Below are 26,145 nucleotides of genomic sequence, written 5' to 3'. Positions count from 1 at the left end.
GTAGGGGTCAGTGTTGACGTACTGTAGCTGTTTATCAGCTGTTTTTGGAAACTCACATGCAGTGTCGCTCATTCATTTAGGCGACCATAAATACATTTGTGCAGCACTGAGATCTGCTTCCTGCTCTCTCCTGCTTTCTAAATCATGCGGTCGGTTCATCTTCATTTACCCTGGAAGATTCAAGTCATTCCACCCCACCATATTTCAGCTGTTACTCTGCCAGGAAATGACACAGATATCTGAATCAAAAACTCACATGGGAGAGAGGCATTTAAATAGTTTTTAGATCAGAAATGATATGCGGCCAAGAGAACTACATACTCATATTGTTCTGAAATGCGTATACAATCCATATGGCAATGCAAGCACACATAGGAGCTTAAATAAATGCTGCAAGAATTCTGCTGCACGATCACAATTAAAAGTTGTATTTAATTATCAGTGTTTTTAAATGTTAAGTGAGCATTATATGATGCAATGATTTAAATCTCAGTATAAATATGCAATAATCATTATTTTACCTATATACACGTAGATGCATTTTAGGGCTGAAACGATATTGGGAAAAAATGATTGCGATATTTTATTTTTCTGTGATATATGTTGCGATATGAAATCTAATCTAATTTATTCTTAAAAACAAAAATGGGGTGAGCACACTTACATTCTCATTTTAAATGATTTAAACATCAGAGTATTATTTAAATTAGAGTAAATTATTTGTTTGTAACTTTAGGATATGGTTTGAATTGTTAATAGGGCTGTGCAAAAAAATCGAATGCGATTTTCATGCACCTCTCATCAGTAAAGACGCTCCTGTAATTAGAAGTATATCCCCAGCCTGTGCGTTCAGATCAGGGTTGCCAGGTTTTCACAACAAATCCTGCCCAGTTGCTTCTTAAAACTAGTCCAAAACTAGCCCAATCGCGTTTCCGGGAGGTTCCCGATAGAAATTGCTTCCCGGGGTTAAAATAAAAATTTTTGGGAAGGGTTTCCCTGGTAAAATTAGCATTTTAGGGGATAAATATCACGTTATTGGTATTGGGATTGCATCAAACCGCGGACATGAAAAACAACCGCAGACTTGGCAACACTGGTTCAGGTGGAGCGGCAGGTGGTGCGATTTGAACATCGATTTTGTGTAGATTGTCAGTGAATTACGGCTCTGTGTAGTAAATGCCAACCAGTGTTGCCAAGTCTGTGGTGGTTGTTTTTCATGTCCGCGGGTCACAGCGACCCCAATACAAATAACGTGATATTTAGCCCCTAAAATGCGAATTTTACCAAGGCAACCCTGCTAAAAAACTTATATTTTAACCCCGGGAAGCAATGTTTTATCAGGGAACCTTCTGGAAGCGGGATTGGGCTAGTTTTGAGAAGCAACTGGGCAGGATTTGTTGTGAAAACCTGGCAACCCTGATCTGAACACACGTGCTGGAGATATACTCCTAATTACAGGAGCGTCTTTACTGATGAGATGTACATGAAAATTGCTTTCGATTTTTTGCACAGCCCTAATTGTTAACATATTAACTAACATGAGCTTACCACGAGCAATACTTTTGTTACTATATTTATTAACCTTTGTTTATCTTAGTTTATAAAAACACAGCTGCTCTTTGTTTGGTAATGTTACTTTACAGTGCATTAACTATTTTAACAAATACTGTACAACTTTTGATTTCAACAATGATGGCTATATGTCTAAAAGTTGAAATGAAAAATGTTGTAGAGGTGCAGTTTAGTAATAGTAAATGTTAAATAATGTAGTTAAATAGTTTAATAAATAGAAAATTATTGTAAAGTGTTAAAGATTTTTTTATACACCAATTCATACGTCTCGTGAGTTCGGTGTTAGACAGGTCAGTTCTTTAAACCATTCATTAAATTGAATCAGTTTTAAGGAATCATTAGTTCGCGAATCAAACGTGTACGGCACGCGTTGTGTAATTATCTCTGCAGTTTAGGATATCGCACAAGATTTGACAACACAGAAAACATTTCATCACTGGATAGTGTTTTTTTTTTTGACACCATCGTGTCAATTGATTTTGATTAATATACCCGAGGGAGAGAGAGCAAGACAACGCTCGTGTTGTTTGAAGACGGTGAAGGTGAACGTGCGCGCACGGCCGAGGCTCTCTCGCTCTCTCTCTCTCTTTCTCTGCTCGTTCTTATATGCGCCTTGTTTAACTGACAGGACCTAAAAACACATGCAAATGATAAACTTTCACTCTATGATGGTTAAGCTGTGCAATTAATCTGCGAATCACATTCGTCAAGGACCGGGTAGCAGCTGGCCCATACAGTTAATGAATAACGGATCAAATATGACAGCCTACATCGCACATCCTGCGTTGTTACTATCGTGGATTCATACATCGCGATATCGATGCTTAATCAACACATCGTGCAGCCCTATTATCGACAATGTCGACAATAAAAAATTGTCGAGTAGTCATTTGATTTAATTTGACTAAATTTAGAGCCTGCAATAATGTAATTCAGCCCTCCTCGATGCAATTCAAGAGAAGAAGAGAAACAACGGTCAGCGCTGCTTCAGTGAAATGCACCCGAGCCGAACAACTTCTTCTAATACTTCTTAAACAATGTTACTGTTCAAACATATTTGACTGCTAGTGTATATTGTTAATAAGAAGGTAAATAAGAAGGTTTCTCTGTCATTTCGTTTTGTGTGTCAAATATATTTTTTTGTATAAATTAATTGAATAATAATTATAATTACATAATATTATTTCCCGAAGCTGAAGTGATTAGACTATCTTTTATTTATGTGTCATGTATAACAGTATTTTAAATAATTGCAAGAGCTGAATAATTAATCAAATTATATTGATTAATCAGTGAAATAATCGACTATTAGTTGATTAATCGTTCCGATAATTGTTAGATTAATCGATTATCAAAATAATTGTTTATTGCAGCCCTGATGCATCCATAGATAGATAGATACATGGTACTGATAGAGATATATAATGTAATGTTATTTATATATATATATATATATATATATATATATATATATATATATATATATATATATATATATATGTATATATAAAATTATCATTTCATAATATAATTCATTATGTGGGATGATGTGGGATTCATCATGTGGGAAAACAGAATAATTTTTTAGTTTATACTTTGTTATTATAACATTTTTGTATAATAGCTCCACTTATACTAAATACATTTCCAATTATACCAAAGTACTTAATTCCCCAGCGGCAGTTGCCGTTTACCTCAACGGGCACAGAGAGCAGTATACTACAGAAGAGCGTGACCTTTCTCCAGCACACTTCTCCTGATGGCAGCACGGAGCCCTGGGGAATACCAGTGGTGCTCCCTTCTGAGCCCAATTGCGCTACTGTGGACTGTTTACAATCCACTGTCATTAAAGATGTTAGGAGGAAATATATTGCTTTTTTTACCCAGCCAGTGGTGTCTAGTTAAAGCATAGCAACAGGGATCACTTCATATTTAAGCTGTGCTGAGAGATTTGACCCTCAGATCCCACTACACCAGATGGAGCATATGCAGTTCAGTAACGCACCAGGCCAGACCTGCAGGTCCGATAATGATTTCATCCCACATGATGAAGAAGTGTGAATGGAGGATGCTTGTGATTAATGCCAATGTCTGTGCCTACACATGATGCTAAAGTGTTGTTGAGCTTTTCCTCAATGGGGAACTGTACTGATGGAGCAGAGGATATCTCTGCAGCCATTTTAATTACAGGCTTGCAGCGAGAGCTGAGCAGCTCCAGTCAACCGCTATTCAGTGATGTCCCTGCTCTGACAGAGGGAGGCTGGAGACCTGCTGTAATAACAGGGTGGTGATTCTTCTTCTGCCTGACACGGGTGCGCTTGGGCTTGGCCTTTAAAGATGGGTGCCCGTGTGAAGGGCTGCACAGTTAATTAAAACAAAACCAAAATTGCGATATGACATTCTGCTATTATGAATCCCAAAGGCTACAATTTAAAGAAATATATGTTCTGCATGTTCCGGTGTTTTTAGTGCTTCAGAGCAGATCAGTTTGTAGTAAATGCTGCTCCACATGAGTTTATCTCTAAATGTGCTATAAGTGTATATTGCACTGCGGAATGCAACATACACCAACCAGTACTTTTAAACTGGTTGTTGTCAACAAAAGAGAAACTTTAAGGGCTGCATTTATTTTGTTAGACCAACATTTAAAAATGAATAAAAACAGCTATAAATGTTATTGTTATTATAATATTACACACAATTTATATTTAATATAATAACATATTATATAATAATGTACAGTTGTGCTGCAAAATATTTTTTCTTATTAAAGAGTTTTTCTTAAATATTCTGTGTTTTATTTTTTTTCAATAGTTTTTTTAAATTTTACTACAGTAATATTTCTTACATAGTTTTTTATTTTTTATGTTTTTTAGCTAAAGGTTTGCTGTGCTTATTTGTAGGGCTGCACATTTGAGCTAAATTAGTTTTAATATATATTAACATGACTATAAAATAAAAACAACAAGAACAACAACAGAAATTATTATTGTTATTATTTTATAGTCATATTGATAGAAAAAAAATTATTTAGGAAAATGTTAATATTAACTTTAAAAGTGCTGTTCAGATGTGCAAAAAGCATATGAATTTTAGGGAAAGGAAATTGATAACGAAATAAAAGGAATGTTTCTGGCTATTTGGAAACATAAAGTGGGAGGGGGCAGTGGGTGGAGTTATGAAGTTGGGTGGGAGGAGTCAGACTTGTTTATGAGTCACATATGTATGAGACAGTTGAATATGTCAAAACAAGTCTTGAACTTCCTGTTAGAGGACAGCGTGTCCCAGTGGAGGACGGATTGACTTGTTGTCTTCATTTTCTGAGAACGAGGGGAGGGATGAATTCAAATGAAGACAATGAGCAGTGAGTGTTGTGTGCAAGGAAAGAAAGAAATACAGCCTGGGAACATCTGGAACCTGTTAATGTTTTCCTCGAGAGCTCCTTACAGGAACTAATAACTGTTCAGCTCATAAGTTGTGTTCACAATGCAGAATAATCCTTTTTTTTCATTTAGTGATTAATCCATTAATTCATCTTATAGTGTAGTAGTGCGCTCTAAATGTCACCAACCCACCACATGTCAACAGGTGTAGGTGGTCTGTTTATTTACCAGCTCTTCATGGGCTGTAGACCCTAGAAAATATGTTTATTTGTGTCATTATCTCTTTCTTTATCTTAAAACAGTAAGGTTCATGACCTTGATAGTACGTTGTGCTGTTGTTCTTCAATGCCTGCTCCTTCTGATAAACATCCTCTAGTGTGTCATTCAGAGCTTCAGGGACATTGCTTTAAAAACATTCATCTAAAAATACAATCTATAGACACCTCAAGTATTCATTGCAGCCCTAGAATGTTGTGTTCCCTCATCATGTAGATTACTAGTAGAAACTGGTTGAGTTTCTACAAAAAACACATCAATCTCTCACAGTTGGTCGCACATGTGGCTTCTCAAATATTCCTAGAATTTAAAGCCATGCTTTGGCTGGTTTCCAACTTATGTAAGCCAGCATGTCTAGTTATGATGCAATATTCTCACTGCCTGGCTGGACCGTGCTGCCTTTTGACTTCATGTCATGTCTGTATTTTCCAGTGTTTTGAAGCTTGCGTTCGCTCTGGAGATTTGAATGGACCGCAGCTCTGGAATTTCATAGTTTGAGTTTGTTTTTCAGTGGTGCTTTGTTGTAGGGTTGACCTCAATCTGAAATTTGACTTTCATACGATTTCTGATTTAGTGTAAAAAAAAAAAAAAAAAAAAGGGGTTTGGTTAATAAATCAGATTAAATGTCACTGTCATTGGTTTGAGGTATTCAATACTGTTTAGTCTGAAACCAAATAATTTGTTGTTGTTGGTCACCCAATGATTTCAGTCTGTTGTCAGCTAAAGTTTTTCAGCATTGCTGAGAGTGGCTGGTTACTTCTCCATGGCTGATTATTCCCTCCATTTATGTATCCAGTTATGCTTCCCAGCTGCCTAATATGCTAACTAGCTCTAAATGATGGCCGTTCGGTAGGGATGCACGATAATATCGGCACAACATCGGTATCGGCCGATAAAAGCTTAAAATGACAATTATCGGTATCGGCCGATATTAATATTTCTGCCGATGAGCCAAACCGATATTCTCCAAGTGAAATAATTGACCTGTTTTTCAGATGTGGATGTCTGTCTACATTTGTAAAATAATAAATTGATGGTAGAATCAGTACAGAAGAGATACATGGATTTCTCTTCAGTAAAATTAAAGTTTAAATATATCAGTATATATTTGTATATATATCGATATCGGTATCGGCATCGGCCAAAATTATTTAGAAAATATCGGCATATCGAATATCGGCCAAAATCCAATATCGTGCATCCCTACCGTTCGGGTATTGTCCAGAGTTCAGTGTTTGTTTACTGACCCTTTTTATTTTTTTATCCTTGTTTACATGATAAATATAAATGATATTATTACCACTGCTTTGAAATCATGATATGCATATTGTTATGCAAGGGGCCAAGTTGAATCTCATTTCTTGCCAAGAAGCAAGGAAAAAATTGGCAGGAGATCAGGGCAACACTTGTTTTTCTTTTCCTGCCCACACTTGGTCAGCGGTTCCTTTTGCACCTCTCATCAAATGGCCCGTGTGTTTGTTTGTGCATATCATGCTCAGGGCCATTTGGCTTCAGATGAAGTCACAGATGAAGAGGTCAAGTTTAAGAAATGACTGATATGTGATGGCGAAGTTAATGATGTCCTTGAGTTGATCAACCCCTCCACCCTAGCCGGAGCTGCTCTATTTCCTTTCTCCTTCCCATCCCCCATCACTGCCAGCTCAAATCAACCCGTTATGCAAATAGACTGACATCCAGTGGCAGTGCCCCTAGTAGCCCCCGTACTACATTGATCTCAGAACCCATAAACGGATCTACAGTGGAACTGGGGAGATGGGGTTTCCTGGGATCAGATTACAAAGAAAAAGGAGGTATCTGTTTGCAGATTGCAGATCCAGCCAAGTCATGAGCCCGTGAGCAGCAAATAAATTTAGATTCAAGTTTACACAGACAAACACTTCTTTGTTTTCTTTGGAGTACCATGGATTAGGGATGCACCAATATTAAAATTGTGGCTGATACTGATAAGCCAATAATGATTTTTGCTATGTTAAACTTGAAAATGGATATTAATTTTGAGATTTGCAAGATTATGCTTATTTGTTGAAAATTATTAGTGTTATTATTAATAGTGATGCACCAAAATATTGTTTTACCAAAACCAAAAAGTTTCTGTAATTCAATTTGGGTAACTGAGCTGGTATTGTTCAGTGTGTCATGTTCTCAGGTGATATTTTAAACCAATAGAAGCGTAATAAAATGAGCCACCTCTCGTTATTTCAGCCAAGCCAATTTTTTTCCCATATTGCTACTCTAACAAAATGTTTAGTCACAGATGTTATGATGGCATATCTGTGTTGTGTGTAGGAAATAGACACTGATTTGTCTTTGCAGAAGAGCTGATTAAATGTCAGTAATTTTGGCTCTCCAAAAGTATTGCAAGATTTTTTATTTTGCTTTGCTGTTTTAGTCAAATATTTGTGAAATTAAGTGTATCACTAGAATAAGTTTAAGTGAGTTTTACATGATAGCAAAGGTAACCTAAATGTAAAAACAAGGGGAATTAGCAAAACAAAACAACAACAACAAAAAGATTAAAATGTACAATATAGACCAATAATAGATATGCTACTATCGTATTTTACGCACTATAAGTCGCACCTGAGTATAAGTCGCATCAGTCCAAAAATACGTCACGACGAAAAAAACATATATAAGTCGCACTGGACTATAAGTCGCATTTATTTAGAACCAAGAGAAAACATTACTTATGTGTTCTCTTGGTTAATTTCTCTCGGCTCATGTCAAATTAATTTTGATAAATAAGTCGCACCTAACTTTAAGTCGCAGGACCAGCCAAACTGAAAAAAAGTGTGACTTATAGTCCTGAAAATACGGCAATATACTGCCCATCCCTAACATAGTTCACAAGAAATGTGGACTACTAAAATAAAGTCAATTTTGATTTAATTTTATCTTTAAGAATCCTGTCATTTTTAAAACGTGTAAATGAGTAGTAGAGATATTGAATATTCAGTCATTTTGAATCAGTGGGTGAGGTAATGAGATATAGTGAGGATAAACGAGAGGTAATGTGGGCAAATGGAGGGTTGACCGCTATGACCAACTCTTCCCACACACACTCTCCACAGGCAACCACTTATGAGGAGCACATAAAATCGAGCAGTCCATCACAACTGCATTAATGGGCTGCCAACGTCAATTCACTGAAAGAATCATAAAACTTTCAGAGACGGTTGAAGGAAGCTCTTAAGATCGGTGGCTTGTCTTGTTTACTGTAAAAACCAACTTCCTCGAAAAAACCAAGGGCCTCGTGTTTTTTATTTGGCCAGTATTCAGAGTCTAATTCCTTAAGTATTGACACAGTAGCCCTAATAGCTGTTATGAGGCTAGTGTGTCTGAATGGTTTCAACAACATGAGGTTTGCATTCCGGGATTTGAAACGTGAGTCGTCTTCACTTATGCACGTGCCTGGATTTCCACATCCACCTGCTTGCTGGAGGATATGGCCGTTGATGGATGTTTGCTGTTATGGGCTGTTTCTGAGTAAAAGTATGTGTCTTGTCTTGTCTTTTTTTTTCAGGAAACGCCAAGTTCTGTATTTCTGGTTATGGAGGTGAGTATAAAAGCATGTACCCCCCCCCCCCCCAACTCTCTCTCTCTCTTGCTACCCGTTTTCACGTGCTCTTGTTTTTGTCATGAGGCCACAGTGCGCCTAATGTTTCATGGCTATTCTTTCTAGTATTGCCCAACACTGCTGGCTCTGAAGGAGAAACAAACACATGAAGAAGCCAAACTAAAAATATCCATTCAGGGAAAGCTGCTCTCAAAAACATTTCAAGAGCTTTAGTATTAACTATCTTTAGTGTGTAATATCAATCCAGCACTTCTGATGAATGTACCTTTTGATAATGTAGCCTGCTGGTTTTCTGAGTATTGTTTATTAGCACCTGTCTGTGTGGGTGAGGGTGTTTGCAGCTAGAGTTTGGCACAAACAGACCCTCAACACCGGAGCTAGTCACACTTAGTACACACTGATGTAATTTACTCTTGGTACATGCTCATATATCCAAGTTCTTAGAATTCCTGTAGATTAAACAGTAAAGCATGATGCTAGCAAGCTCATGGGTTCAGTTCCCAGGGAGTGAATGAACTGTATGCAATGTTAGTAGCTTTGGATAAGAGCATTTCCCAAATATATGTTAAAACTTAAAAACTTGCACTTATTTTTTTTTTTTTTTTTTTACAAGGCAACATTTCTCATTTCTATTTGGTTTAACATTATATACTAAAATAACTAAAGTTTAAATAATTTATTAAAGACTTCCTAGATATGCTTTGTGTGACTACACCACCCCGTCCTCCTCCTGCAGCCCAAATTTTTTTTTTTTTTCCCATATTGATTTTAAGGTTGAGTTTAATTTTCCTTGTTTGTTGGGGTTTTTCTTCTCTTCAAGTACTGCAATGGAGGAGACCTGGCAGACTATTTGCAAGGTAAGCAGCTTTTGAGGTAAACACATCATTTGGTCAGGAGTCTCAAGTTAAAAGCACATTTTAGGGAAGTCCGCCTATACATGGGTTCCTTTGCATATTAAATGGCGATAGTAGACAGTTTTTATGTCTTTGTCAGCGAGCCAGAGTTGAAGTGTTTGTCTCCAGGGCTCAATCTTAAAGCTCACTTCCCTCCAACACTCTCAGAGAGCCACTACTGCCTCTATTATCATATATATTTAAAGTTTTGCCCACATTACCATTGTGAATAAATGGTGAAGTCTGTTGTTTGGTCTTTACGAACAGTCTTTGTTCTGCCAAAGGAAACCATGTTTTCACTGAATGTGTAGAGGGCATAATAGAGATGACTCAGGTGCCGTTTACTTAGTGCATGTGATGTTGGCTGGACTGTTACCCCTTGTTATGTTCAGGTGGATTGTTATCTTTGTTTAACCATGATGGATGACACAGTACAGCACGTCTCGGCCTCTCACACTTCTTCTCCCTCTTTATAATTATGCAACCGTTTCCTTAGTTATGCAACCTCTCCACTAAGCCAGTCACTGTGTTTTGGGATCCGTACAAGATTCATTGTGATCATAATTGCTTTGTTTACAGAGCAGATTGGGTGAGATTGATCTTAACAGCTCAGTGGATTACACCAGTTTTGGGGGACCTGGAGCGACTTCACTCCATGTAAAACCCCTGAGAAGCTTCTGATTTGAACATGACTGTGATGGTCTTGGATTAGCTCAGTGTAGTGGACGTTCTTATCTAAAAGGAGAGTTCATCCAAAATTAATTCTGATATTGTTACTCACCCTCAAAGTGCTCAACAATAAGGATGGCCTGTTGGCCGGGGAAAGAATCTGTAAGAATAAGTTGAAAATGAATCCGTAATGTGTTGATGTGTATGTCGGTGTTTACTGTGTGGTTATAATTACTGTATGATTCATAGGTTTTATTGTAAATATTTTCTTTGTTAAGAAATTTTCTTTGTTATTGTTCATATTTTCTTTGTTAAGAAAACTACATTTGATGGAAATTTGTGTGTGGAGAATGTTTTGTATCTTTGTAAATGAATATCAAAATAAAGGTTTAAAAAAAGCTAAATTTAAAGAGGATCTGAATATGATATAATTAATTTAAATACATTAAATATTAAATTTATAAGTGTTTTGTTGGGCCACTGGAAATGTTGGCTGGAACTACTGGCCTAGCTGGATGTGGTGAAAAATCATGGAAATGATTACAAAATACAAGGTCAAGACTTTTCAATAGTCAATATTTCTTTGGTTTTAAGTGACTCGTTGCTGTAATTGGCTATAATGACTCATCTTATCCCTTTAAAGGTGTGGTCCCCTTAGCAAAATCTCAGCCATTTTAGCAGAAAAAGATCCCTTGCATGTAGTCAGTAGTCTAGTGATGTATGAAGCACAGCTGACAAAGAAATCACTTTCAATTCAAGCTGCTTTCTGTTGGTCTTTGCAGTAAATTTGTGACCATCTTACAAAAGATAGATTGGGAAATCTTTCATCCTCACACAAAATTTCCAATCAGGAAGAGAAAACTTGCCAAACAAAAAAGAAAAAGTGAAAATGTTTTGCTCTTCAAAACTAATGAATCTGAGGTTTCTCGCCAATTTAGCCTAACCTGTTTAGAAGCATTATGTTATGTAAGCAGTCATACCATTTGCACGAGTAAATTAAGTTTTTATACATTGTTTTAATGGATTTTATATCCATGTTACTCAGCAGTACAATGTCTTTGCTCTTCAGCCAAGGGCACTTTGCGAGAGGACACACTGAGGATCTTTCTACAGCAGATAGCAGCAGCCATGCGCATCCTCAACAGCAAGGGGATCATTCACAGAGACCTCAAACCTCAGAACATCCTGCTGTCCTACACGGGCCGCAAGAAGTCCAGCATCACCGGCATACGCATCAAGATAGGTAACACTCTCCCCAATGATTTATTGCTGATATCATGTGCTATGCATTATAATATATCTACATTAAAATTGAAATGGCAGTGCAAAAGACCACATTACAAATGGAAATATTAAATATCTCAGGGCGTTTGTAGTCCACTGTATATGTATCCAATCGTTCATATGTAATGGTCTATTTAATACCTTCATAAACGTTCCACCCTCTGATCTCTCACACAGCCGGTTCTTTGTTTTCATTGTCTCAGTCTGTGCAGAAATTATAAGTCATGAGTCTCGGACAGCAGAATGATGCTATTAATAACACCGGTGCTCTTTTTGTTCAACAGCTGATTTTGGTTTTGCAAGATATCTCCAGAGCAACATGATGGCGGCCACTTTATGTGGATCCCCAATGTACATGGTCAGTAGCCACAGGCTGAATTCTGTCTCACAGTCTCAGATTTGGGATATATAGCAGCCACGTGATAAGTTTCACAGCATAATGTCCTTATAATGTGTCATCTCCCACCACAGGCTCCAGAGGTGATCATGTCGCAGAACTATGATGCCAGAGCTGACATGTGGAGCATTGGGACTGTCATATATCAGTGCCTTGTGGGAAAGCCCCCTTTCCAGGTGAGGTTCATGACGTTGATGTTAAAGTCATTTAGCTTATGCTCTGATTTATGTAGTTACTGTAAGTTTTGATGATGTTTTTAAATGTCGTTATGTGACCAGGCTAACAGTCCACAGGACTTGAGGATGTTCTATGAGAAGAACAAGGCTTTGGTGCCAAAGTAAGAGCACAGACTAAATTCGTTTTTTTCATTATGTGTCATAATTCTCAAGACTTTCTGATAAAACCACAGTTGTCCCATAATGTGATTGAGGTGTTTTAGATACTGATACCTAAATAACAGTGCTGGCCAATATAATGCTCATGCAAACACTACTGTTCAAAAGTTTGGGGTCATTTGTTTGAAAGAAAATAATTCTTGTATTTGTGGAGGATGCATTAAATGGATTTACGGTTTCAAATAAATGCTGCTCCTTTCATTGAAGAGTCCTGAAAAAAATTATCTCAGTTTCCACAAAAATCAAGCAACACAGGCAGTTTCAATATTGATAATAATAATAAATCAGCATATCAGAATGATTTCTGAAGGATCGTGTGACACTGAAGACTGGAGTAATGATGCTGAAAATTTGGCTTTGCATCACAAGAATAAATTACATTTAAAAAAATATATATGTAATATATAATTTCTCAACATTACTGTTTTCACTGTATTTTTGATCAAATAAATGCAGCCTTGATGAGCATAAGAGATATATTTAAAAACTTTAAAAAAGTCTTAGCAGTAAATAGCTTAAATGGAATGAACAATTTCCATAAAAGTACATATTATTTTCTCAAAATGTACTGAAAAATTACTATAATATTGTCATATTTTATTATTAAGCCATTAATCTCGAAATGGCCAGTCACTGGGTGCTGTTTACTAAATAACTAATGCTTTCTGTTCACAGCATCCCGCGAGAGACGTCTCCTCAGCTGGCAGACCTGCTGCTGGGGCTGCTTCAGAGGAACCAGAAGGATCGTATGGATTTTGGTCAGTGTATTTCTGTAATGCATAATGGAAGGATTAGCACCTTGTTGTTGTATTTCCCTTATTGTAAACTCCTCTGTTTGCAGCCACTTTTTTCAGTCACCCTTTCTTGGAACCGACATCAACTATTAAAAAATGTAAGTAAGAGCATTTGATGAGCAAATTTGATGAGTAAGGTGTGGCTTGACACTGAAAAAGCTTTGGTTTTACCCAGCATGCCCTGTGCCAGTGCCTACATGCTCTGGTTTGGTCACAGACAGCACGTGTGGCAGCTCTCCTTCCTGTCGTTACGTCTCTCCGCCGGTAAGCCCCTTACATTGTCAATGCTGAATCCACAGTCACTTTCTGACCTGGGTGTGGTATGAGATGATTACGGTATTCAGAAGGGTAACGGTACTGACTCAGCTAAAGGTAATCCAGCGTTTACCTCACCTTTGTGTTCCAGTCCCTGCCAGACATGCAGACTCTCCCCGAGGATGTGTTGTCCTCTCCACCTCTCGGTCCACCCAACTACCTGCAGCTGTCCAAAGAGTCGGGCGGCAGCACCAGCAGCAAGAACTCTTCCTGTGACACTGACGACTTTGTGCTGGTGCCCCATCTCTCTGGAGAACAGTCATGTGAGTCATGATGTCACCAAACACATGCCACATGCCTAGGCAGACCACAGCTGATGTCTAAACTGACATCTAAAAATCAGTTAATAATCAGTGTCATTTTTGGTTTTTCTGTTAAAATATTAAAACATCCTTAGAATTAGATATACTTATTTGATACACAAAACAAAAAAAGTGTAATAAGCTGTTTTCATCTCTCTTTTTTTTTACTCTTTTAACCAGCTAATGTAATTAAAGATATTTTTTATGATTCACACTTTTTTTCTTTCATAAGTAAAGCAATATAATCCTTTTTACATGTGTGGGCATGGTTAATGTAAAATAATTGTAAACGTTTTTAAGCTGAAACAAAAAAACTATATTGTTTTAAAAACACCTAATTAAATGTATATTCTTTGAAATTTTTTTTTTTTTTTTTACAAATTTGAAATTTGTAAACATTTTTAAATAATAATATTTTAATATTAAGTATGATATTTTAAGAATGGTGTTGTATGCTTGCATATTTTACATTTATTAGAGAATATATTACTTTTAATGAATAAATTAATTTATTTTATCCCTATTTTAATCCCTTTTTTTAAATCTAGCAACATATAAAAATATTGAACAATACATGTAATTCAAGAAATATCCTTTTAATTTTGTAAAACTGTTTAGATATGTTTTTCTGGAGAACATGATTTCAGGGAATAAATCTTGAAATAGCTTTATTTTCCTTAATAAAATGGCTAATAATTCAAGCTTGTAATTTAAGATAATTTAATTTTGAGCCTTTTTATAAAAATGTTACACAATATAAAAATATAGAAACTATTGTATACAATTCAGTATACAAGATTCTCGTAGGTTTGTAAGATATTAAGTTTAGATCTTTTTACTGGAAGCCAAGCCAAAAAACACGAGTAAGAAACTGACAATTTGCGGTGTACCATTTTTACACGTCATAGCATGCTAAGCACTATAATTGAGCAGCTGTTGGAGCTGTTTGTGTTTGTTTTTTAGAGAGGCGTCAGCCGAGTCAGCATGACGAAAGCCTTCCAGCGCTGATTGCGCTCTCACGCACTGTGATTTGTTGGTCTATGTGTATTTATGTAGTTCTCACGGCTTTCTTTCTTTCTTTCTCTTCCCTTCAGATGACCTTCCAATGGGAGCAGCGGGCCGCAGGGCGTCCAGTGAATTCCTTCTCTGTGGAGGGTGAGTGTGACGTCGCTCAAGATAAAAACCTCAAGCTTTCAACCATGCATGTTTACTTGCATCGAGCTGTGCAAATGTTAGACAAGGATTTGACATTTATCAATCCAGAGATACACAGTTTACAGTCAAGTCTGAAATGCAGACAGAAATATTAACTCTGAGTAAATCATCTCGATCCAGTTCTGTCTGTTTGCAGCATGCAAATATGGAATTACAGATTAGTACACTGATCCGTTGGCTTAGATGGGATATTTTTGGTGGCTTCCACTGGCAAACTGTTTAATCATGGAGGTGAAGGCCAGGGTGGAATCGCCGTATGTCTGAGCGAGGGGTGAATCACACGACTGGCGAATGAGTCCTGTGGGAGCAAATGTGTGTGTTTGTGCTTCTACCCCTGAGAATAAACACCCTGACATCTGAATCTGTTTCCATACCCTTTATTTGTGAACCGACCTCTAATTTCATAAAGAGGTGTAGAATTCAATGTCCATTAGGTGTTTTAGGACTAGACGGTGTGAGGTTACAGTGACAGTTAAACATTTATATCATGTGCATCTTTTGTCTGTTACTCATGTAAAACGGAGGATGTTTTGTTTTTGTGAGAGTCGGTGCACTTCCTTCTGCTTTGTGGCTTTTCTGTTTCCCTCTTTTGTACAAGCAGAACTTGCTCCACCTTTTCTGTCTCCTCTTTCGTCTATTTATTCTTTTTCACACATACACTAAAAGACCAGAAGGTTGGACACACTTGACTAATTTGCAGAAAATAAAAGTATTATAAAAGTGTTATTAAATTATCGAATGATGAACTTCAAGTGAGCATTAATCTAAATGTAAAAAATAGGAGAAATTAATATGATGAATTTTATTTTATGAACTGTAATATTAACAATTAAACATTTTTTGATGGTCAATAAATACATATTTTTATATTTTTTTGCATAGTGTGCGGGATTTGTTTTTTTCTTTATGAAATTTAATTAAAAATATATGAATAGATCTCTGTTCAAAAGTTTTGGGTCAGTAATGTTTTGAAAATGCTCACCAAGGCTGCATGCCTTTGATAAAAAATACAGTAAAACTATTTTTACTATTCTTTTTTTATTACTGTGAAATATTACAATTTTAAATAACCATTTTCTACTCAAGAAACTTTTTTATTATCATTGCTGAAAACTATTTAATTCAATTAATTAAATTAATATTTATTATTTGATCAGTAAAAAGTTCAAAAACAACATTTATTTGAAATAGAAATCTTTTGTACAACATTATAATACATTATACAGTACACTTAAACCAACATTATAAAGGTCTTTAATTCAGTAAGGACAGACCAGGAGCAACAGTGAAACATTAAAAAAAGAAAAATAAATCTTGTAGCCTCGTCCATTATGTCCTGTTTGTTTTGTTGTGCCATGCTGAACTGACTCGGGGTCAAACAAAGACTCTCTCTTTGTGTGCAGTTGTCGTGCAGCCTGGTTAACCGCTCACGTGTCGCCCTCACTCACACTCCTCCCTCTCTCATTACAGAAACCAGGACTTTGGAGCTCACACCACAATGTGCGGCTTCCTTTTTTCACTTCATATCAGCCATTTGCCCCCCTCCCCATACATGACCCAGTCATGACATCTGTTAAAAAACATTGTGTCCCTGATAGAATAAGAATAAGCTGTTTGGTTTCCTTTGTCTGCGACTGGTGAAAGTAGGTGGACCCTGCACGTGCCACTGCCTGAAAGCACCGCCCATTTCTCCTCCCTGCCCCTTACTGATAGGTCAGGACTTTGTGTTTACGCTGTAGCTCCGCCCCATGTGGTTCAGCCATGCCCCTTTGAGCAGAAACAGCTTTTGCTAAACTTATCCGACAAAGCTAGAAGCTTCTCGCACTTTACATTTAGTGTTCGCATGTTGAACAAGACTTGATTTTTTTAACGGTTTTATAACACAAAAGGGCTTGGAAAAGCATTCTGACCTTATTTTTCGGGTTTCTCAGACCACCGCAGCCATCCTCTGGACAGACTCCAATGGTATCACCACGAAGCGAGACCAAGCCGATACCTGTGCCCACACAGGTACGAAACTACCAGCGTATCAAACAGAACCTGTCCAGCAGCCCAACAACAACACTTTATGGCTCTCCCAGGTAAGACATTCAACAACAGGAATAAATAACTCTGCCAACTGCTTTTAGACTGTGACGTGATTGCATCAGTTTTGTAAAATCATTTCACTTGTACATCTAACTAGAGAGAGTTGGCTAAGTGAATCGGTGGATTGTCTTTGGGAACAGGTGGGTTTAGGGTCTTCAGGCAGGTGGCTAGCAGACTCTGTTGTTAGCTCGGTCACTGTGCTGGTCAGGTAGCCCTGATTTATGACTAAAGATTGTCTTTCAGGTGACATTCGCTGAATTATTTAACATTTCTGAGCTTATCAAGCTTCGAGCTGTCAGTAAGATTATTTATGTGTTGTTTTGAAAGGTAGGAATATTGAGAATCTCCAGGAACTCCTTCCCTTAGAACTGTACATTCTACAAATAGTTTCACACACTGTACAGTGGTGTAAAAGTATCTGGACATTTAAAATATACATTTGAAAGTTTGGGGTTGGTGTTTTTAAAAAGAAGTCTCACCGTTTATTGGATCAAAATATGGTAAACACTGTAATATTGTGAGATATTCTTACAATTTAGAATGAGTTTTCTTATTAATATATTTAATAAAAAAAAGTGTTGCATAGTGCTTCACAGAAATCATTTTTATTTGATGCTCAAGAACCAATGTGTGTGCCCGTGAATAATTTTGTGGAAACCTTGATCATTTTTTTTCAGGATTCTTTAGTGAATAGATATTCAAAAGGAACAGAATTTATTTGAACTACAAATCTTTTGTAACAACATAAGTCTGCTGTCCATTGCAACCCATCCTTGCTGAATAAAATATTAATTAAAAAAACTTACTGTCCCCAACATTTTGAATATAATTGTATCATGCTAAATGGCATTTATTTTAAAGAAAGATAATACTGTTTAAAAAGAAAATTAAAAGTATACCTGCGGGGTCACGGTGTTGGGACACCAGTGTGAACACCCACTAAAATGACATCAAGACCAGATGAATGCATAACTGCTGGTTAAGAAAAGTGATGTTCATACTGAGGAAATCTTAAGGTTGTCCAAATACTATAGTTACATTTTTGGTTGTTTTCAATGGTCACAGGTCAGGCACAGTGCGGCGCTCCAACACAAGCCCCATGGGCTTCCCTAAAATGCTGTCTGGGTCACCTAGCCCTGCAGACACAGTTCAAACGGTGGGGCGACGTCTCTCTACAGGAAGTTCCCGGCCCTACTCCCCCTCTCCACTAGGTAAGAGTCTTTTTTTAAGTTTACTGAGAAACTGTATTTTCAAAGACTGACATGCCCATTTTATGTGCGTCTGTTTATTTCTGTATTTGTTCCCCAGTGGGCACTATTCCTGAGCAGCTCGGCCACTGCTGCTGTGGACATCCCCAGAGCCACGAGGCACGCAGTCGCAGCTCCTCAGGCGGTGAGTTAATACGGGAGAAATCGACAGCACTACTGTTTCCCCTTCAAAGTGGCACCATTATCATTCACACGAGCCGTGGCCACAGTCATTTCCTCCTGGTGGGTCACAGCATGTCTGCCTTATTTAACGCTCCAAGGTTACAGCTGCAGGTTATGGCTGAGAACTCAACAAGCGATCAGGGATAACAAACTGCGACCTGGGAGCCTCGTGCAAAACCTCTTCAAATCTATGAACTCTCAAACCTGGGAACTCAATGATCACGTCTAAACAGGAGACAAACTCATTGACCCTGCTGTTTTAGACTTGCAGTTCAATTAAGTTTTATGGTACAGATCTTACATACTGCAGTGTCACCTAGTGGTTGAATAATGAAGCGTGTGGTGTGCCATATCAATAATATGTTATGTTAAAGGGATAGTTCACCCCCCAAAAAAGTTTTGTCATCATCTACTGACCCTCGTGTAGATCTAAACCCATATTACTTAATGGTTAATCTTCAAAACACAAATCAAATTCTGTGAGTTTGTACTAAATGTGATGTGCTCTATGTACTGGATGTGCGCTGATTATTGTTTAGATCATTGTAAATAAAAGCCTGAATTAGATTTGTTTTTCATATAAAGTGATCATATCTCTTCACAAGATTAACAATTTGATTCATTTGGATTCGTTTTTTGGATAATTTCAAGGAATAGTTCACCCCAAAATTAAAATTTACTAAAAATATAGGTCATTTAAAATGTAGATGAGTTTCTTTCTTCGTTGGAGCAGATTTTGAGAAATTGAGGGTTAGTAATTTTCAGTTTTTGGGTGAACTATTGTTTTAAAGTTTTGTTAACTGGAATTTCATTGGGGGAACTGAAACCTCTTAGCTTTCATTAAGTCGATAAAATGTGTGTTTCAAAGATTAACCAACGGCTTATGTTTTTGGAACAACATCAGGGTGAGTCAATGAGAACCAAATTTTTTTTTAACTAAATGGACATTTTTATGTTATAGGTTCCCCTGTGCCATCCTCTCAATTACTGGGCACTCGTCTTCAGAGTGCGCCCACACTGACTGACATCTACCAGAACAAACAGAAGCTACACAAGCAGCTGTCTGACCCGGTTTACCCCACCGCCTCAGCCTACCCCTGCAGCCACTCCCCTCAGCTTGGTCGCCCCGGCAACCTAGGCACCTCCCCAACCAAGCACCTTGGCTCCTCCCCTCGCACCTCTGACTGGTTATCAAAGTCACCGTTGCCCACCATCATTGGCTCACCTACTAAGGTAAGCTGTAGGAGTTGTCAGGTAAAAAGTGTTTCTAGAGCTTTTGGCATTAATAATATAATTTCTTCTCATTTAGGTAACCGCTCCATTCAAAATCCCTAAAACTCAAGCCTCATGCAACCTTATGGCCCTGGCCTCTCAGCAGAGTATAGCTGACAGTCCCGCCCCAGTCAGGACGCTGATGGATGGGCGTGACCTGTGTGCACATCACTGCTCTGCGTATCCCAGCAGCCGACAGTCTGCACCAGAAGCCAGCAAGACTCCCTTTGGCAGGTTGGCAAACCTTTGTGCAGACAGTGCTTGATATAAGCAACAAAGTTTTAAATATTGTATATATAGTAATATGGATACACTACTGTTCAAAAGTTTTTTATAAACAATTAAAACTTGTATTCAGTAAGGATGCATTAAATTGATGCAGAAATAAGTTTATTTATATTGTTAGAAAATATTTCTGTTACAAATAAATGCTTCAGTTTCAACATTCATATAAAATGTTTCTCGAGCATCAAATCAAGTGTATTAGAATAATTTTTGAAGGATCACGTGACACTTAAGACTGAAGAGTGATGATTGTGAAAATTCAGCTCTGGCCTCACACGAATCAGTTAAAATATAATCAAATAGAAAACAGTTCCAATTAAGAACATTTAGTAGGAATAATAACATTCACAATCTTACTATTTTTTAATGCATTTTTGATCAGATAAACAGCTTTGTTGAGCATAAGAGAATTCTTTCAAAAACATTAAAAAATCTGTTGGACTTCTGAAAACTTCTGAACTGTGGTGTATAAAAGTAGTATCTTTGATATCATTTCCTGTTTTAGTTTTTTTTTTCTACTGCATGTTGGTCACACCACATGTGATTTGTCAAATTTTATGATAGATTTATATTTCAACATCATTTATTATTCATATTTTTAGAAAAGTAATACGATTTATTATTTTCTATTTTAAATCATTTTATTATTTTCGTAATTATTATTATATAAGGACAATTGACATTTATGACTTTATGCCCCACATAAGGGTATCATAAACCAGAAATAAAAAATATGATCATCATGCAAAAATACTGCATCATATCATGCACTAATGCCATTCTTTGCATTTTTCATGCACTGTATATTTAAATAAAAAAGGTATAATAAATAAAAAGATTTGGACATGAAGTAAGTGCCATGTCATCAACCTGTTTATTTCCTCAGGTCTGTAAGTGCTGGCAGACTGTCTGAGCAGCCGGTTCGGATCACTTTGGGAGGACAGCCGTTCCAGGGCAGCACAGACAGCCTCAACACAGAGAGACCCATGGACACAGGTAGCCCCCTTTCCTTATTTTGTTTGTCAGGTTTTCATACTAATATTATTGTATTTATACTTTATTTCTACCCCATTTGAGCTTCTCCTAAAAGCTTCTGTCTTGCATGAAGTGTTCTGATTGGCTGCCAGTGTTTGTTTGGGTTTTGTGACGCCTCTATGTGCATCCCTCCCCAGCCCCGGCTGTGACTTGTGGTTTGCCAGCAGGCGGGGCAAGTCCACGCACCGTTGTGTTCACTGTGGGCTCGCCCCCCAACAGCAGCACCCCACCCACCTGCAGCCATCTCGCGTCCCGCCCGCGCACCACCTCAGGTGAGGGGCTTTGTCTCATAAACCTGTCCCATACATCACTGCTTCAGCTGCCAAACTACATGTTTAGCTCCTGTGCCACTGTTTTAAAGACAATCTGATGTATTATGGTCAAGATCTGATGGCAGGTTCACACATACTTGCATATGCAGTCCATGTGCATTTACACATTTCACACAATGCGTTTGCAGTCAACTCTTGATATTATTAAATTATATATGCTATAATGCTCAACTCAAGAGTCGATACGATTCATGATTCGATTTTCTCATAATCATTTTTTTTTTTTGTGACAAATTATATATGAAAAGATGTCCTTTTATTATTGCTTGGACAAAATGCAGAACAATTCAGTTCAAACCCCAAATCAAATAAATAAAAAACAAAGAAAAGACATCTTCATATAAACAAACTACGGCTTTTGCCTGTGGTCTTTCCAATCAGAGGCAAACTCAGAATTTGAATCATGATCCAAACAAAGATTCTGCGTAAATGCTGCATGAGCTGTTTTGAATCTAAATTAGATTGTAGAATTTCGAAATGTGAAGCAAAAACAGAATGCCCTGACTTTAACTTTATGAAATTATGGTACATAAAACATTTGAACGAGACAAAAAGAGCAGATGGGCTGAAAGAGATGCAGATTCACTCTCTGACAGCAGGTGGTGCTTATGTAACAGCAGTGATGCAGCGTTTCCTCGGTTACCGCTGTAAACAAAGCAGCATTTCTTGACCCAATTGTTAAACGCTGTTTTATTATGCATTATACAGAGTCAAGATAAAAAGGCAATGCACATGGAACACACCGCATGCAGCGTGAACGCTTTAAACCATTAACATAGGTGCAGAAAAAAATATATGCGCTGCAAACAGAGTGAACCTGAAATTAAAGCTAATACAGACTGGCTGATTGTTTGTGTCTGTGTGTGTGCAGTAGGCTCCAACAGCTCGGCCGGCTCGCTGTGCTCCACCAGTGGCAAGGTTTACGCGGGCTCTCCCCCGGGCATGACCATTGGCAGCTCCCCAACAGGAGCGGATGCGGCTCCCAGCAGTCTCCGCTACGTCCCTTACGGCACTTCCCCACCCAGCTTGGATGGATTCATCACCTTTGAAGCTCCAGAACTGCCAGAGGAGACCCTGATGGAGGTGAGAAAGTGAACGCCGTTGGAACGTATAGAGTAGCTTTTCTTGGGAAACACTAACATGCGTATGTTTCTGTTTGGCAGCGTGAGCACACAGACACCTTGATGCACCTGAGGATGATGCTGTCCTTTACAGACTGTGTGCTGGAGATCGCTTCTCTATGGGCCGGAGGACCTGATCTGGGTGCGTCCGCAGCATCTCTCTATCCGCCCCATGACAGCGTGGTGGTGGATCAGATCAGTCAGCTCAGTAAGGAGTGGGGGTAAGAGCAGTGGGCACAAACGCAGGATCTTTAACTATATGAGATTTCATAGCATACAGTATTTAACGCTTTGGTCATGGTCTCACACAGGCAGGTGGAGCAGCTGGTGCTGTACATGAAAGCCGCACAGCTTCTGGCATCCTCACTGCACCTGGCAAAAGATCAGATCAAATCTGCCAAACTCAACCCATCCTCGGCCGTCAAACAAGGTAAGCTGCTAAAACAAGCGTGCATGTATGCTCGGTTTGTTACAGAGTTAGGCAAGTCAATATCTCGGGGGGTCTTGAACTGTTACAACACTGGAGCCTAAACATTAAGAACTACCAATTTAGAGTATACTATGAAATTAAGGAATAACATGTATCTTGTTTCTGAACGTCAGTGGTGAAGAGTCTGAACGAGCGCTACAAGAGCTGCATTTTCCTGTGCCGCCGCCTCACAGTCAAACTCAACCACTTCTTCTCGGACAAGCAGCGCTTTGTGGACGAGATCAACAGCGTAACAGCTGAGAAGCTCATTTATAACCATGCTGTAGAGATGGTGAGTGAGGATGGTCATGACGGCCTCACTTTGATTTGTTACGTGATTTAATGAGTGGTTAACATCGGTGTCATGTTTGCGCGACAGGTGCAGTCGGCTGCACTAGATGAGATGTTTCAGCAGACAGAAGACATCGCATATCGCTACAACAAAGCCTCCATGCTGCTGGAAGGCCTAACCAAGATCCTCCAGGACCCAGCTGATATAGAAAACGTCACCAAATGTGAGTGAACTTGAATGGTTTCGATTTTCGTTTCATTGCCAATGTTACTTTTGCTGGTGTGACCAATGTAGTCTGACTCCCTTGACTTTTTATCTAAATCAGTTTTATGGATTGATGTAAAGCTGAAAAAAAATACTTTTCTCTTTGTGTTTCTTTTGTACAGATAAGGCAAGTGTGGACCGGAGGATCTCAGCTTTGTGTTACTGCACCGTTACCCTGTATGAATAAAGATCTGTAAAATCTTGGCCGGTGCTCTCACTCCAGGGACCATCATCTTCTCAAACCACAGAGAAGACCAAACAAATCCCTCGTTTTTTTTTTTTTTTTTTTTGTAGCAAAGCACTTACAGTTCCTTTTGATTGCTTTCAATCACAAGCAACAGACCAAGTATTATAATTTTTGCAGATGACATTTTGAGAAGGATATGCACAAGTTTACTACCAAAGATGAAAACTAAACTAAACCGAGACTTTATAGTATGAAAAAAGATGTTGGACCTGCATTTGGATCCATCTTCTGTTTTTACAAGTCTTTCCCCCTTTTTTTGTATACAGTATATGAACTGAAGGGATTTTGGAGTGGGAATACTTGGAGGCCCAGCAAATGAACATCAATGCAAATCAGTTCATCTTGTTGTTTTATACCGCACTCTATTGCTGATTATTTATTGGTTTTAGAAAGAAATGCTAGTGTTATTGATAATAGTGTTGAAAGATGACACGGGGCAGATGTGGAGTCCAAAGCTGAGCTCAGTTTCTGGTACCACACACATAAACTGTCACATGGCTGAACTGAAAAAAAGCAAATGCACTTTATTGAGGCAGATCTGGAAGACGCTTGTCCTAGAGCATCCGGCGGAAGGTGGAGATCATGAGTCTTCATCCTTTTCCAAGATCAATGTGTCTTTATATCTGAAATCATTTGAGAATGAGTGTCTGGAAGGCCTGGGAGCTTCAGGTTGGACGTTGGCGTCAAATAAGAGCCTCGTGGTGAATCATCCATAATTGTCAAAATACTTGAGTAGTTACTTACCTTTTGATTCAGCCGTACCAAAACGTTTTTATGTTCATATTAATACTGTAGCTTTTTTAACTGACGTGCGTGAGTTGTAAATACTTGTACATTCTGCATGCGTGTTTTTATTTCGGAGTGAATGCGCGAGAGCACAGTGTGATTGAAGAAGGTGGAAGCTGCCGCCACCATCAACCGCCTCTCAACTCAAGAGCACAAGATTTCCTTGTTTTTAGGGTTTTTGGTTTATTTGTAGAGGCAATAAACGCTGACAACTTCCACAGATTCTTCAAGGCCTCACCGAAAGCTCAAGACCTCACTTTGCATGGCAGCTCTTGATGAACGCCCATGAATATCATGTGTACGATAATACACTGACTGTGTGCAGGATGTGGATGGGATAGAGCCACTGCAAGGCTCTGCTTTTTCCTGTTCATCCACATGACAGTGTTTACGTAACTGCACTTCCCAGGTATTGCAGTATCCAGTTTCTGGATACTGATGAACTGAAAGCATAATCTACTTTTACTTGTATGTTTTGAACACCTCGCTCCCTCTTTCCTGCATTCTGTCTCTTGTTTTTATTTTTTTTAAATGGCCCCTGATGAACTTGTACAAAAAGAGAAGGCTGATGTATTTTCTGTCGTAAAACCAAGCTTCTCTGTAGTGCTAGAATTTCCATATCCAGGCCTGAGGAGAAGTGTGTACAGATGAACTGTTAGAGAAAACTAGTACTGAGCACATGTACCCGTGGAACATTACAATGTATTTGCCCCTCGTTTAGCACCTTCCCTTTCTTAATAAACGCTTTCAACCAGCCTATCACAGCCCCGATACAACATGATCATGCCCGATGCAGCCTGAAGGCCCTGCTCCATTATTTTCCAGTGACAGATCTTGATGTTTTAAATGTTTTAATCAATACATCTCTTTTACCAAGGGCATCTGTGTTGTCTGAAACTGTAGAAAATGCAGTTTTTGTTTATTAAAATGATACATTTTATCCTGCTGTTGAGTCTCAGATTGCGTTTCATGAACGTTGCATACTGCTGTATTTGAAACGAAGGCAGTTTTAATGTGCAACAAAGGTGAGATTTACATTTATCAAAGCAACTTACAGTGCATTCAGGCTATACATTTTTTACCACTATATGTGTTCCCTGGGAACTAAACCCACAACCTTTTACACTGCTAACACAATGCTTTACCGCTGAGCCACAGGAACAGATATAACTAAACACTAAAAAAAACAAAAAAACAGAACAAAGCAACAAGTAACAGACACCTACACTAAACCAAACTACTAAAGTAACAGAATTTGGTTTTGCTGTGGTGACAATGAGTAATATAGCCTATTACTCTATATATTATGTAATAATAGCCTACACAGCTTATATTACATAAACACATACGTTCATTCTTTATGTTCAACTCCTGGCACACATTTGCTTTAAAATGTTAAGCAGCTCATTAAAGTCTTCTGGACATTTATTG

At 38.1% G+C, this 26,145-nt stretch overlaps 1 protein-coding gene across 2 annotated transcripts in view; it reads left to right on the top strand.

Annotated features, from left to right (window-relative positions):
* LOC128029265 (serine/threonine-protein kinase ULK2) overlaps positions 1–25,654 on the top strand; it is a 30,337-nt gene extending 4,683 nt beyond the window's left edge. The window contains exons 4-27 of one of the 2 annotated variants that reach the window (XM_052616924.1): positions 8,776–8,808; positions 9,650–9,686; positions 11,461–11,634; positions 11,960–12,033; positions 12,147–12,248; positions 12,351–12,409; positions 13,143–13,225; positions 13,309–13,359; positions 13,437–13,525; positions 13,668–13,839; positions 14,973–15,033; positions 17,025–17,174; positions 18,247–18,392; positions 18,490–18,573; positions 19,573–19,844; positions 19,921–20,117; positions 21,055–21,164; positions 21,341–21,475; positions 22,407–22,618; positions 22,699–22,877; positions 22,968–23,086; positions 23,260–23,417; positions 23,505–23,640; positions 23,804–25,654. In XM_052616924.1, coding sequence (XP_052472884.1) covers positions 8,776–8,808; positions 9,650–9,686; positions 11,461–11,634; positions 11,960–12,033; positions 12,147–12,248; positions 12,351–12,409; positions 13,143–13,225; positions 13,309–13,359; positions 13,437–13,525; positions 13,668–13,839; positions 14,973–15,033; positions 17,025–17,174; positions 18,247–18,392; positions 18,490–18,573; positions 19,573–19,844; positions 19,921–20,117; positions 21,055–21,164; positions 21,341–21,475; positions 22,407–22,618; positions 22,699–22,877; positions 22,968–23,086; positions 23,260–23,417; positions 23,505–23,640; positions 23,804–23,868 — 2,898 coding nt within the window. In that variant the 3' untranslated portion in view covers positions 23,869–25,654. The remainder of the gene's footprint in view (positions 1–8,775; positions 8,809–9,649; positions 9,687–11,460; positions 11,635–11,959; positions 12,034–12,146; positions 12,249–12,350; positions 12,410–13,142; positions 13,226–13,308; positions 13,360–13,436; positions 13,526–13,667; positions 13,840–14,972; positions 15,034–17,024; positions 17,175–18,246; positions 18,393–18,489; positions 18,574–19,572; positions 19,845–19,920; positions 20,118–21,054; positions 21,165–21,340; positions 21,476–22,406; positions 22,619–22,698; positions 22,878–22,967; positions 23,087–23,259; positions 23,418–23,504; positions 23,641–23,803) is intronic. The other variant, XM_052616926.1, reaches the window with a different exon arrangement.
* The last annotated feature ends 491 nt before the right edge of the window (positions 25,655–26,145 follow it).

The sequence above is a fragment of the Carassius gibelio genome, chromosome A15 (assembly GCF_023724105.1).
Source record: "Carassius gibelio isolate Cgi1373 ecotype wild population from Czech Republic chromosome A15, carGib1.2-hapl.c, whole genome shotgun sequence".
NCBI classification, from domain to species: Eukaryota; Metazoa; Chordata; class Actinopteri; order Cypriniformes; family Cyprinidae; genus Carassius; species Carassius gibelio.
The sequence above is the reverse complement of the archived record's forward strand: the minus strand, read 5'-3'. Positions and strand labels throughout refer to the sequence as shown.